General features: G+C 38.1%; 1 protein-coding gene across 1 annotated transcript; it reads right to left on the bottom strand.

Moving 5' to 3' along the window:
* Window positions 1–1,369: 1,369 nt before the first annotated feature.
* On the bottom strand, window positions 1,370–13,323 carry LOC123501738 (trypsin-1-like). Its single transcript, XM_045250743.1, has 4 exons — window positions 13,213–13,323; window positions 11,503–11,576; window positions 4,542–5,274; window positions 1,370–1,489 (listed from the first exon to the last, which is right to left on the bottom strand). Exons 1-4 carry the CDS (start codon window positions 13,321–13,323, stop codon window positions 1,370–1,372), a joined length of 1,038 nt encoding a protein of 345 aa, XP_045106678.1.

The following is a 13,323-nucleotide window of genomic DNA, read 5'->3' as shown; positions in this document are numbered from 1 at the left end:
CCACTCCACAACTTCCTTGGGCTAGCCTAACCATAAGCAAGCACACACACGTGGACACGCTGAAAGAGATAGAGAGAGAGCAGTCGTCTCTATCTGCTCATGAGGAAGACAGAGAAAGGAACTCTTAAGTAATTAAAGGATATGACTATAAACATTATTTCGTAATAAAAAAAAGTTACGTTAAATTTTTACGAAAGCGGGAAAGACACTTACCTGCTCATGGGGAAGACAACAAAGGAACTGGAACTGGTGCGAGACCCACTTCCGGCTCTTTCCCACGCTCACGCATTTCAGTCGCCAAAAAGTGGGTAATAACAAAAAAAATTATTTTGATTGCTATAACTCAGGAGAGGACATTACCAGGAAACACTTTCCTAAACAGTTAAGTTCTCCCTCTTCTTCTAGAGTGAAAAATTCGTAAACAATTCAGATAATATGGCGGTACAGTGGAACCATGCGTGCTTTGGGATCCGAGGGATCTCCACAGTGGAACCATGCGTGCTTTGGGGTCCGAGGGGTCTCCAAGCGCACGGGTTCGAATCCTGTCCACGGTCAAGTGCAGGTTGGGCTTCCTCACTCAGGGCAACGGTTTCCTAGCGGGTGGGCTTTCAGATAGGAGGTACCCCAGAAAAATATCCCCTTTAGCCCATAAATTTGTATATAGCCAATATGGTATAAATAAAAAAATTTAAAAAAGTAAATTTAAGACTTTTAACTCATGAGCTGGCTACTCTCTCTCTTCCTCTGAGATACGTCTGGTATACATATGTTTATGTTTGTATACATGCGACCACGTGTGTCGCCACGCTTACGCTATGATCCTTAAATTCTAAAAACTTATTATCATCCCCGGCACTACATATATACATTTAGATGTATATATGTAGATGTATTAGATATATATAGGGGCCGCCGTGGTACAGTGGAACCATGCGTGCTTTGGTATCCTAAGGTCTCCAAGCGCACGGGTTCGAATCCTGTCCACGGTCTGAGTGTAGGTTGGGCTTCCTCACTCGGGGCAACGGTTTCCTAGCGGGTGGGCTTTAAGATAGGAGGTACCCTAAAAAGTATCCCCTTTAGCCCATAAATTCCCGTGAAAAGCCCACATGGTATAAAAAAAAAAAAAAAAAAGATACACATAAAGCGTAAATATGGGGTCAAGGTGATGTGCCTTTGTCCCTCTGGGGGCGGGCGAAGAGCCCCATACGTAAGGTTAAGTCAACAAAAAAGAAGTAATGAAATACATCAGAATAATTCTACACATTTACATAAATAGGTTAATGCTGATGATTGGTATGAACAAAAGATTGCAAGATTTTCATTCATATTTCTACAGATTGCTCTTAGATGCAGCAATCTGCTAAAGAGTCTACACCATATCCTGTTGAGTAAGCACCGTCTGCTGACTGCTGTAGAACGTTCCTTGCCTCTGCTGCATTGTCACCAGCTGGTCCAGGATGAATTGCATGTTCCACTGATTTTCCATCACCTAAAGCACAAGCAGAAATTCTGATTGACCATCTGCAATAAATTTGAGAAAACTTGACGTTGTAATACAACGTACAAACTTACAACTTACAACTGTCAAGCACATGTCATGCTATCCTGCTGTGTCCTTTTTCTTCATATTCTCCTTGGATATTTCTACAGTATTCTGTATATCTAGAGTGGTGGTAAGAAACTTTTGGAATCAGTATTTCAAATGCCTGAGAGATGTATTCTTCAAAAAATTGCAGAAGTTAGGTTAATAAATAAGATAATATTTATACCAAACATATATCTAAGTCACTAAATTGTCCCAAAAGGTGAGCAGAAAGAAGCAAATTTTGATTTAGCTACTCAAAGTAATGTTCTAAACATTAGCTACATTCCATATGCAATTTGGTCAAGACAAACCATAGACCATAGCCACTCAGCTGTCACATTCTGCCAGTGTTTCTTCTTTTTCGCTGCGATTTTCATTGTTAAGCTTGTCCAAAATCACTGCATCCCTGGCCTTACATCTCTTTCACCCAAGTTAAGTTCTCAATTTTGGTTAATTTTTGTCTCCTGGATTTGTTATGAGATTCAGTGAGCATAATGAAAGAATTGTTAAGACTGTGCTGAGTAGTAGTTGTGGGGACGTTACATTGTATCAAAGTTTGTAAACAATATCATACTCCTCAGCCAGGGAGAACTCAAAGTTACTTTGTGATTGGCTGCCTTCGTTCGTGACGTCATGTTCATTATGTTACACCCTCGGTAGATAATGAGCACTCTTCGGTTAGCGACATATATATCCAATAGCGATAAGTGTTTGTGGATACCACTTCTCCGATCTTGTTGCAATGTTGCTATCAGACCTTTCAATCGCTAAAGGCTTTGTTATTATTAATGCACTACCAAAAAGTTTCATGAACACCGACAATTAGCAGAGAAAACTGCACACACCAGGTAATCTCTAAGCTAGCTTAAGCACTCCCCCTCCTACGGCCACCAAACAAGCGCTGCAAAGGAGAAACACTATATACCCACCATTTGTAAAGAAAAATAAGTGGAAACAGTCCGAAGTGGAGAATGGAGGAGGCAGCAGACGAGATGTATCTCTGGCAACGCTAGGAAGAATAATGACACTCTTCATGTTACAGTATCCCCCCCACTATTCGCGGGGGTTATGTTCCTTCTCCTCCTGGGAATCCCGAAAATCCGCGAATTATTGATGCACTTTTAAAACGCCTATGTATGATAGTATACACGCTAAAATATGCTTCCCAAACACATTCTAAAGACAGTCTTACTCATTAATACAGTAATAATGTAGTAAACTTGAATTCAAACAATAACTTTGAAAACCCGCGTGCGACTGAGAGAGAGAACTGTTTAGCGTCTCGCGCATGAAGATGCTTGTAACGTCACGTCATCTGCAGCCAATCAGCAGGAAGGAGAAACGAAAGCTCGTAACTGACATTGTTATTTTTTTATTATTTACCAGTTATGCTGTATCATTTTTCTTTTCTATTTTTTTCATTTTATATCAACTGACTATTATTTCAAAGTTATTTACTAGTTATACTGTATCATCTCTCTTTTCTATTTCTTTTATTTTATATTAACTGACATTGTTATTTTAAAATCATTTATCAGTTAGGGTGAATGTGAGCGTTTTTCTGCTAAAAACAAAAATGGCCTGAGAAATTCACGAAATTGCCGAAATTATGAAATAAAAAAAATAAATAAAAAAAAAACTGAGAGCAAAATCCGCGAGTATGCGAGGCCGCGAACGGTGAACCGCTAATGGGTAAGGGTATACTGTACGCCCACAATCTTAGCTGATGGCTTCCCGTTTTCTTATCCGTTCTCTTGCTAATGCAGCCTAGACTATTCTAGATGGCTTTTTAGTGGTATACTAAGCGAATCGTGGGTCGTTCCTAGAATTTGTATAATGACGTCGCTAAAACGACAACCACTACAGCTAGTGCATTAGCAAACGAGTCTCACTAAAGTACTTATGTAGGGTATATGTGTCTTTATTGTAATTAACAATTATCAGATGTCATTGATGCAGTCATCATTGTAGGAATTATAATGATAATTATTAATATTATCATTATTATTTATTATTATTATTATTATTATTATTATTATTATTATTATCATTATTATCATTATTGTTATTATTATTATTATTATTATTATTATCATTATTGTTATTATTATTATTATTATCATTATTATTATTATTATTATTATTACTTTTGCAAATGTCTTGACACCTCTCTCTTAAAGCAAGTTAAGTCGTAGGAAGACGGAAATACAGAAGCAGGCAAGGTGTTCCAGAGTTTACTAGTGAAAGGCATGTGTGATTGGGAGTACTGGTTAACTCTTGCGTTAGAGACTTCGACAGAAAAGGTATGAGAGGAAGAAGAAAGCCTTGTGCAGCGAGGTTGGAGGAGGAAGGGAGGCATGCAGTTAGCAAGATCAGTGAAACAGTTAGCATGAAAATAGCGATAAAAGATGGATAGAGATGCAACATTTAGGCGGTGAGAAAGAGGCCGAAGACAGTCAGTCAGAGGAGGAGTTGATGAGACGTGGTTAGGTTCTGTAAAACCATCACAAGATGAGAATCTTCATCCCTTATGACTTGTAATAGCAATTACCCTGCGCAACTCAATTTTGATAACACTCTAATGGTAATTTAGGCATTCTTTGTTACACAACAATGCATTGATGCAACAGTTGAGCATACTTTTATCGGCAATTTCAGTAAGACTAGGCTGTCAATTCCAATTATGTCTTCATTTGATATAACACCTATAAAAGAAATATGTCTAAAGAATTAGGTACAGTTAGTAATAGTAGATAATAATGTAAGAAAAGAAAAATGAGACCTATAAATATACCAATCATTAGATTATCCAGCCACTCTCAAATACAGTTCAGTTAAAGAATATAATTATTGAAAAGTATTTAAAAACTCTCTAGCATACACCAATAAATGTCCCTCAAATACAATAATTCGCATCTTGAGTATTGTTTCTTATCCACTCAAGATATTTGCTAACTCGAGAGTACACACCAGGTTTATCTCTAGCACATCCCTCGCCAAAAGCAGATACACCTACTACTATATGTTGCTCCCCTTCCACAACTGATAAAGGTCCTCCAGAGTCTCCTTCACAAGCATCCTTCCCTCCCTCCACACTAGCGCAAATCATCCTCTCTGTTATATCGAAGAAATTAACCATCATAGTTTCACATACAGCTGCCGGAAGGATAGGAAGCTCCACTTCCATTAAGATAGCAGGCTGATTAATTTCACCCTCTTTTGTAATGCCCCAGCCAACAACAACACCCTGGTCTCCTCCGTATGTTTGAGTGTCGTCTTTAGGAAGACAAATAGGCCCTATTTCTTTAGGTGTAAAATCCAATGGCTCTTTTAGTTTCAGAAGTGCTATGTCAAAATCAACATTTACAATACTGAACTGACTAAAGATTTTGATTTCTTCAACCTCAATTTGACGGGTGATACCCTCCACATCATCATCTGTCGATAACTGGTTATGATCTCCGATGCCAACCATAACACTACTAGCATCAAGTTGTACCAATGTATCTTGATCAAATAGACAGTGCGCGGCAGATAAGATGTATAGATCGTTAATGATAGATCCTACACAATCGTACAAAGTCCTATTGGTAACAGGAAGTATATTTAAACCGACGATCCATGGGTACTTGTTTTTCGGGTTAACTTGTTGACCTCCAACAATCCGAGGACCGTTTGCAATACCACACCTGCAAATTCCATTATTTGTGGTAAGTGTAGGGGTAGTCGTGGTTGGAAGGAACGTCGTGGTAGGCGGTTCAGCAGGATCTTCTGAAAAGTAAATAAATGTCAGCGACTGAAAGATACTACGTATATTCCTCAGTTTTCTTTACTGTACATCTAGAAATTAAATGAACCTTGTAGATATGACTTAAGATACTTGCATTTCATTGAACCAAGTAACTAAGTGACGCAGGAAGGATTGAGAAACGTTGTGATGCATAAACAGAAAATTAGCAAATTACCAGAAAAAGTGGATGTAAGAAAGGCAGTTGGGACAGATGGAGTGTCAAGATAAAGGTAAAGAACAACTGATGAAACCAATTTGGGATGTGATCAACAGCGCTTTAATGGAAGGGAAAATACCAAGGGAATGGAAAAAGAGCAAATATAGACCCGACATAAAAAAAAAAAAAAAGAGGAAAAAAGACCGTGTCCCTAAATTATAGGTTAGTGTTACTAACTACTCTTGTGGGAAAAATCTGTGAAATTGTGATTAAGAAAAATGGTTAGAATGGCTGGAGGAATATGCAGTAATATATAACTCCCAATTTGGTTTTACAAAAAAGGAAGATCATGCATAACAAATTTACTAAGCTTTTATACAAGAGTAATAGATGAGGTACAAGGAAGAGATGGATGGGTTGACACGGTGTATTTAGATATTAAAAAGGCTTTCGACAGAGTACAAGATAAAAGACTCCTATGAAAAAAAGAATGCATTGGAGGAAAGTATCTTAAACTGGATGACATACTACTTAACTGAAAAGGAAATTAAAACAATAATGAGATGCATCCCATCAAGTTGTAGCACAGTTATTAGCGGCGTGCCACAGGGTTCAATGCTGGCACTGTTCCAAATACATATTAACGATATACAAGAAGGTTGGAGTAGTTACATAAATTTGTTTGCAGACGATGCGAAACTCTTGAGAGAAATAAGAAACAACGAGGACTGTATGGAATTACAAAAATATATTGACAAGATACGAGGAAATACCATGTGATAGAAATGGATAAAAGTAATAGAAGATCTACATGGAATTATGAAATGGAAAAAGAGATTATAATAAAAAAGAGGGAAGAGAAAGACCTGGTTGTGATTATGCAAGACACCCTGACTCCAGAAAGACACATAAATTTGCTTCAATATACAAGACACTAACAAATATCAGGGTGGCGTTCAATTACAAGGATAAGAGTATGATGAAAAAGATCATAACCACATGATAAGAATAAGCAGAGTGGTGTGGTAAAAATACATGAAGAAGGATATAAGGAAACCAGAAAGAATCCAAAGGACCGCAATCAAGATAGTGCCAAAAAATAAGAGATATTCCTTATGAAGAAAGATTGAGGGTAATAGAAGTAACAACTTTGAAGGATAGAAGTGGAAAGAAATTTTTTTTCTTTTTTTGTATGATGAGGCCTATAGCGCCTGTAGGCTCACTTGAAGAGTGTGTAGGAAGCTCTGTTCAGCTTCCGCCCATTAATGGCGCAGGCAATTTTATTTATAGTGGTACCCATATTAGGGCCCATATCACCACTCAAACTTATCTTGGATGTAACCACCTAGAAACTTGGTATCATGGTGACATGAAGGTAACTTTAAACCACTCGACAAATGGCAAAGTGTTTAAAGCTGTACGTGGTGGGATTCGATCCTACGCGTGGACATCTGCCCGATCTCACGCTCACCACCTTATCCACTACGCCACCGCCTCCCTAATTATGATGCATAAGTTAGTAAACTGTATGGAAAAAATAGAAAGACAAGACCTTGTATCATGAAAAGTCAGTGTTTCAGGGGCATTAAAAAGTTAAGTTTTCCACATAAGATGGTGGATATCTGGAACGAATTGAGTGAAGAGATTGTAGCAGCAGAAAGTGTGAACAAATTTGAGGAAAAATTGGATAAATCTAGATATGGAGACAAGTTACTATGAGCTCTGCTCGAACCCTGTAATATACAAGTCGGTAAAACACACACACACACACACACACACACACACACACACACACACACACACACACACACACACACACACACACACACACTGACTGACTGACTGACTGACCTGGTAACTGACCCCAGTGAATTACACATACACACACACACACACACACACACACACACACACACACACACACACACACACACACACACACACACACACACACACACACACACATTGAATATCACAGCAAAGGAGAGAAACCTCCCTCTTGAAAAAAGTGGAAATATTAGTTGCTTCAGACATTTGTTTCAGTGAGGAAAAAAGAATGTTCTAGTAGAGGAGAATTGGCGTTCTACAGATTAATGACCATGAATATTGAAGTAGATTAAAAAAGTTAGAGAGTGTCAAGAAACCCACGATCGATATCGGTAAGCAGTCCGACCTGGGGACACTAATTGTCCCCTGCCCAGAGGGATGCAGCACGGTGGGTGAAGGAAGGTGGTTGTGAGGCAAAGGGAAACGTTTACTTAGGTTACACTTTCTTTAAGTTAAGATAATCCAATCCACTAGACCTCAGTGGGAGTAATTTTCGTTTCAAGGGAGGTATACATCTGTATTTGTACTGAAAACAGCACTACTTTTGTTTTATATTTATGTGTACTATGTACTAATATATAGCATTTGCATTTAATAAAATAAAGTTTTCTATTTCCTTCATTTCTTGTACATATATGTGGAGTGTGTGCGTACTTACCAGGAATGCAACAGGCACACTTCTTCCCTACACAGCCGTTTTTCCAAACTCTACCATTACTGCAAGTTTTTTGTGATTTCTTTTTGAAGCAGAAACCGTTCTTTCCTATACATTTTTTTGACTTCTTGCACTTCATCCGCTCTGTAAGGGAACCAATAAAACAATTATGTATATACAATCACAGTTCGGATTGCTAAGATAAAATATACATGGACTTCGTAAAGCATTTGACAAGGTACCTTTGCAAAGGCTCCTCAAAGACTGTAGGGCACATGAGGTGGATGGATCAGTTTTAGATTTCATAAGATCATGACCTATACAACTGGTTACAGACTTACATTTAATGGCTATGAAAACGTATTGGATAATTTGTAAGTTCGTAGAGTAATAATTTCAAGAATACTATATATATATATATATATATATATATATATATATATATATATATATATATATATATATATATATATATATATATATATATATATATATATATATATATATATATATATATATATATATATATATATATATATATATATATATATATATATATATATATATATATATATATATATATATATATATATATATATATATATATATATATATATATATATATATATATATATATATATATATATATATATATATATATATATATATATATATATATATATATATATATATATATATATATATATATATATATATATATATATATATATATATATATATATATATATATATATATATATATATATATATATATATATATATATATATATATATATATATATATATATATATATATATATATATATATATATTGGGAGGAGGCCGTTGAGTATGCATGTGCTGTTGAAGTCTATAGCAATTTGAGCTATATATAGCAATATATATATATATATATATATATATATATATATATATATATATATATATATATATATATATATATATATATATATATATATATATTGGGAGGAGGCCGTTGAGTATGCATGTGCTGTTGAAGTCTATAGCAATTTGAGCATTATTCTTTTTTGAAAGCCTCTTATGACTGCTCGTGTGTGGGGCTGTGAGAGCCAATCAGCTTGCAGCTTGGTTGGGGATAGGGGTTGGCCGCTTAGAGGGCAGAGAAACTTGCTGTTGGATGTTGATAGTAGGTTTCTCTAAGTGTATATAAGCGTAGCTTCCGTCATCTTGAGTCTCTTGATGTCGTTAACTTTCTCGAGGATTTCAGTGTTTTGCTCCATGTGCTTTCTCTTTAGCACGATGCCGTGATCGTTGATGTAGTGGCCATGGTACAATAACGAAACAGGTAGACGCACGAGAGTCTTGAACTCACAGCCCTACTGGTAAGTCTTCTGAAACGCTGTTTCTGTGACGTCATCCACTCGCCTAGCCAGCTCTGATCGCGATAGTCTGCTACTCAATAAATCATGAATAATTAATATAAAACTTTCTTTTTTCATGATCCATTAGTTATGCAGTCGAAAATTAAATATGATACACATTAGTGATTGAATGTTGATGATATTCCATAGCGATAGACAAGATATTGTACGGATAAAGACATGTCAGATAGCCTAGTAGATGTGGCTCAAAAACATTGTTAGTGGATTTTTCAAGCCATATACATTATGCATAATTGCATAATGCACATTGATTTCCTCTGATTCTCTTCGCTTTCATGTACCTTCGTCGTCTTCCTCAGCACCTCACTGTTCTCTCTACATATAAAACTACAAGAGGCTAAAGGCTAATGCATGTATGAGTCTAAAGGCGATCCACACTATACAGGGACGGTCACGCTCTGTTTACGGTGCTGTCACATACTAAATGCATTTCAGTGGGGACCGTAAGCCATTGAAATGCATGTAATATGAATGGACCGTGAGTGCATACCGCTATTTAAACGTGGCAATCCATTCCTTTAGCTTGCATCGGCCCTAAACTATTCACACTTCATATAGGTACTTTATTCTTGAGTGTAAACCCATGGTACAATAACGAGAGACATCAAAAGTTATTGTACCATGGTACAGTCAGTAGCCTGTAAGGCTGGCATAGCCTGTAAATTATGGACTAGGTCTAGGCTACTAGTAGAACTAATTTCGTTCATTAGGCATAAGCAGATTATACAATTTCTAATTTGGAGTGTTGAAACTGATCAGATTTAGCCAGTAAATCTAAGTTTCCTTACCTGTATTTTCTGCAGAAAGGCCACTTCCATTATCGTGTCCACGAAATGGCAGATTTTGATCAGGGACTGCCTCAGTTTCTAGATCCCTCCAACTCCTTGGAACTGGGGAACCTAATAACTCATATTTCAAATTGCGCTTAATTTGGGCGGAACTAAAATGTTCCTCACAAATCACGGCATTATTTACGTTTACTGTGTCAGCACGATAGCATTTTTGGAGCCACTGTCTTGCGATGGTCTTGTTCTTGGGGAATTTATAATATTTAAAATTACTAGACTTGGCAGGTGTGCATCCATACACTGCACAAGGTCTAGCTTTGCCCATACTAACAATAAGAAATTAATATTAAGGCACATGAAACATACAATCCAAGATCAAATTCTGCCACACGTGTATACTCACTCGATGATATGGAGTTGTTTACACGACCGGATGACGTCACTGAGTCAGCTGGTGGTTCCAATAATGTTCTCGTGCGTCTACCTATCAAAAAGTTATTGTACCATGGTTGTGGCGGTGTATTGCACCATCTTGGAGGTGAGCGGTGATCCTCTTTAACAGAGTAGTAGTTGTGAAGCCGATGTACCTTGAATTTAGGTGACTACAACACCAACAGTGCATATATGTTGGTACACGACGTTTACTTCCTGCAAGGAGCTCACTGGAGGCCAACAGGAATAATGATAATAATAATAATAATGGTAATAATAATAACAATAATAATAATAATAATAATAATAATAATAATAAGTAATAATAATGATAATAATAATAATAATAATAATAATAATAATAATAATAATAATAATAATAATAATAATAATAATAATACCTACATGTCACGATGATAGCCAGGTTCTAGGTGGTTAAACCAAAGATGCGCTTGGGTGGTGATATGGGCTCTAATATGGGTACCACTATAAATAAATAAAATTGCTGCGCCACTAATGGGAGGAAACTTAGATACGTTGAAAGGAGAAAGAGAGAGAGAGAGAGAGAGAGAGAGAGAGAGAGAGAGAGAGAGAATGGATAATAAGTTAATGATATACTTTTAATATTTAAACAACGACCTAATAAATGACCAAATTTAGTAAATGAATAAATGTAATATTAGATGAATGAAAGTACTTGACAATCTTTAATATAGTTTCTCTCCGTTAAGTTATTTCTTATTTGTTCTGTTTCTCTCTCTCTCTCTCTCTCTCTCTCTCTCTCTCTCTCTCTCTCTCTCTCTCTCTCTCTCTCTCTGGATTTAGCGAGCTGCCGTCTTCCCACCTTGGCAGAGAACGACAGTAAGCACCGGTCAACAGTTTTGTGGCATTACGGGTTTGAGGCCTTTTGGACTTAGCCTGTAATTAGCATAAGGAATTCATATCGGTGGCAAAAGACCCTCCTGTTCGAGTTCCTCCGGTCTACGCATTATCAAGGCGTATGGCACGGTTCTTCGTATTCGACTTGTTTATGATAAGAACTTTCCATCTAACCGCTGCTATGTGACGTTTCTGTCATGTGATGAAGCCCGTTTGGCTTTTGAAAATGTAGCATCTCTGCCCCTTGCCGGCTCTGGTTTTAAAACTGAACTTCTCCAATCACGTAATGTTTCAGACAGTGACATGGATTATATCCCAAATGTTTTGACAACTATCTAGAGAATTCAGTTCCAGAAGTCCACCAGAACCCGCCTCCACGTTGGTTTGTGGCGTACTACAGAAATGGGCGTGGGAATTTCATCCATGCCTCCCGGTAACTGGCCAAAGAGATCGCCACGATTCCTGAGAGAAATCTCAAGAAGTACGGAAAGGGGGTGCTCGTGCGAGCTAAAGACATTACGCAGGCGAGGATGTTGCAACATCTCCCATGCCCTACTGAAAGCATGTTTGAAACCGTAAAGGCCCATCCCACCTTTAATTATAAAAAAGGTTGTGTGTACAGTCAGGATCTTTATGAATTTTTTGAGGAGGAAATACTGGTTATGTGTCCTAGCTCAGTCCAAAAGGTGATTAAGATGAGGAATTCCTCCAACATGGTCCTTCTCACATTTTTTGGTTCCACCCTTCCTGACCGTGTTCATATCAGTCCTATCAATCTTAGGGTGAGGTGTTTTGTTTCCCTCCCTCTTCAGTGTTTCTCATGCTATGGGTACGGTCACGGTAAAAGCTCCTGCAAGGAAGTTTCTCGATGCGGTAATTGCTCAGCACTAGACTCACATTCTGAGGAGCATTGCAATGCTGCTGCTTATTGTTTCCATTGCCGTGATACTCACCAGGTACGTTCCAGGCAATGCCCAAGGTATCGCCTGGAGCAGGATATTTTACAGCTTGCTAATAGTCAGTTCATCAGCCTTGGTAGCGCCCGCCGCGAACTCCTTTACCGCCAAAAAGACGGTACTGGTGCGACATCCTGTGCTTCATTGGCCGCTCGCTTTTCAGCTGAGTCTGCCGGTCCGAAGACAACTCCTTCTGCTACCTCTCACTCTGTTGGGGCTGGTGGTCCTGTTTGATTGGCTAATAGGTTTGCCCTTTTGTCCAACGACTCAGTTGAGTCATCTGTAAGATGTGACGGGAATAATCCGAACTTGACCAAAGTAACCCATGTAGTGGATGTCCATTTGCCTCCTGTATCGCCTAAGCCTTTGAAGAGCCTGACCAAACGGCACCGCTGCTCTGCGGAGTCGATAGATTTAGCTCAGCGAAAGCAATCTAAGGTTTCTCCTGGTGCACATGATCGTGAGTCCTCCAGGGACCGCTCTGCAATGGTGGCTCCAATGGTTTCTGTTCAGCCTTCTGTGACGCCCTCTCTCAAATCGGGCTTCTTGTGATGAGGATGGTGTTAGCATGGAGTCGTCCGATGATATTGTCACAGCCGTCCGTCGTGGAGCGTCCGATGACCGGTAGGAGTGATGATGGGATCCGCGTGGCTACGGGTGCATTTCGGACATCTCCAATTCCTAGCCTACTAGTGGATGCTGATTGGTTTCGCACTCACCGTCTTCCTGACTCTGTCCCTTGTGTCAATATTGCGGGACTCGCGTTCGCAAGTATATACCACTCGACCTAGTCTCCCTAAACATTTTGGTCTTCGAGTCGTCTCTCTCAT

Source organism: Portunus trituberculatus, chromosome 9, assembly GCF_017591435.1.
Source record: "Portunus trituberculatus isolate SZX2019 chromosome 9, ASM1759143v1, whole genome shotgun sequence".
Taxonomy (NCBI): Eukaryota; Metazoa; Arthropoda; class Malacostraca; order Decapoda; family Portunidae; genus Portunus; species Portunus trituberculatus.
The sequence above is the reverse complement of the archived record's forward strand: the minus strand, read 5'-3'. Positions and strand labels throughout refer to the sequence as shown.

What these genes read in the sequence shown, in the direction of transcription:
- LOC123501738 (XM_045250743.1), bottom strand. Translation starts at nt 13,323, where the DNA reads ATGAGAGAGACGACTCGAAGACCAAAATGTTTAGGGAGACTAGGTCGA. An exon ending in GGGACAGAGTCAGGAAGACG is followed by an intron (nt 11,577 to 13,212) that starts GTGAGTGCGAAA and finishes TGCTAATTACAG; the next exon opens with GCTAAGTCCAAAAGGCCTCA. An exon ending in AACCTGGTGTGTACTCTCGA is followed by an intron (nt 1,490 to 4,541) that starts GTTAGCAAATAT and finishes CTTGTGCTTTAG; the next exon opens with GTGATGGAAAATCAGTGGAA.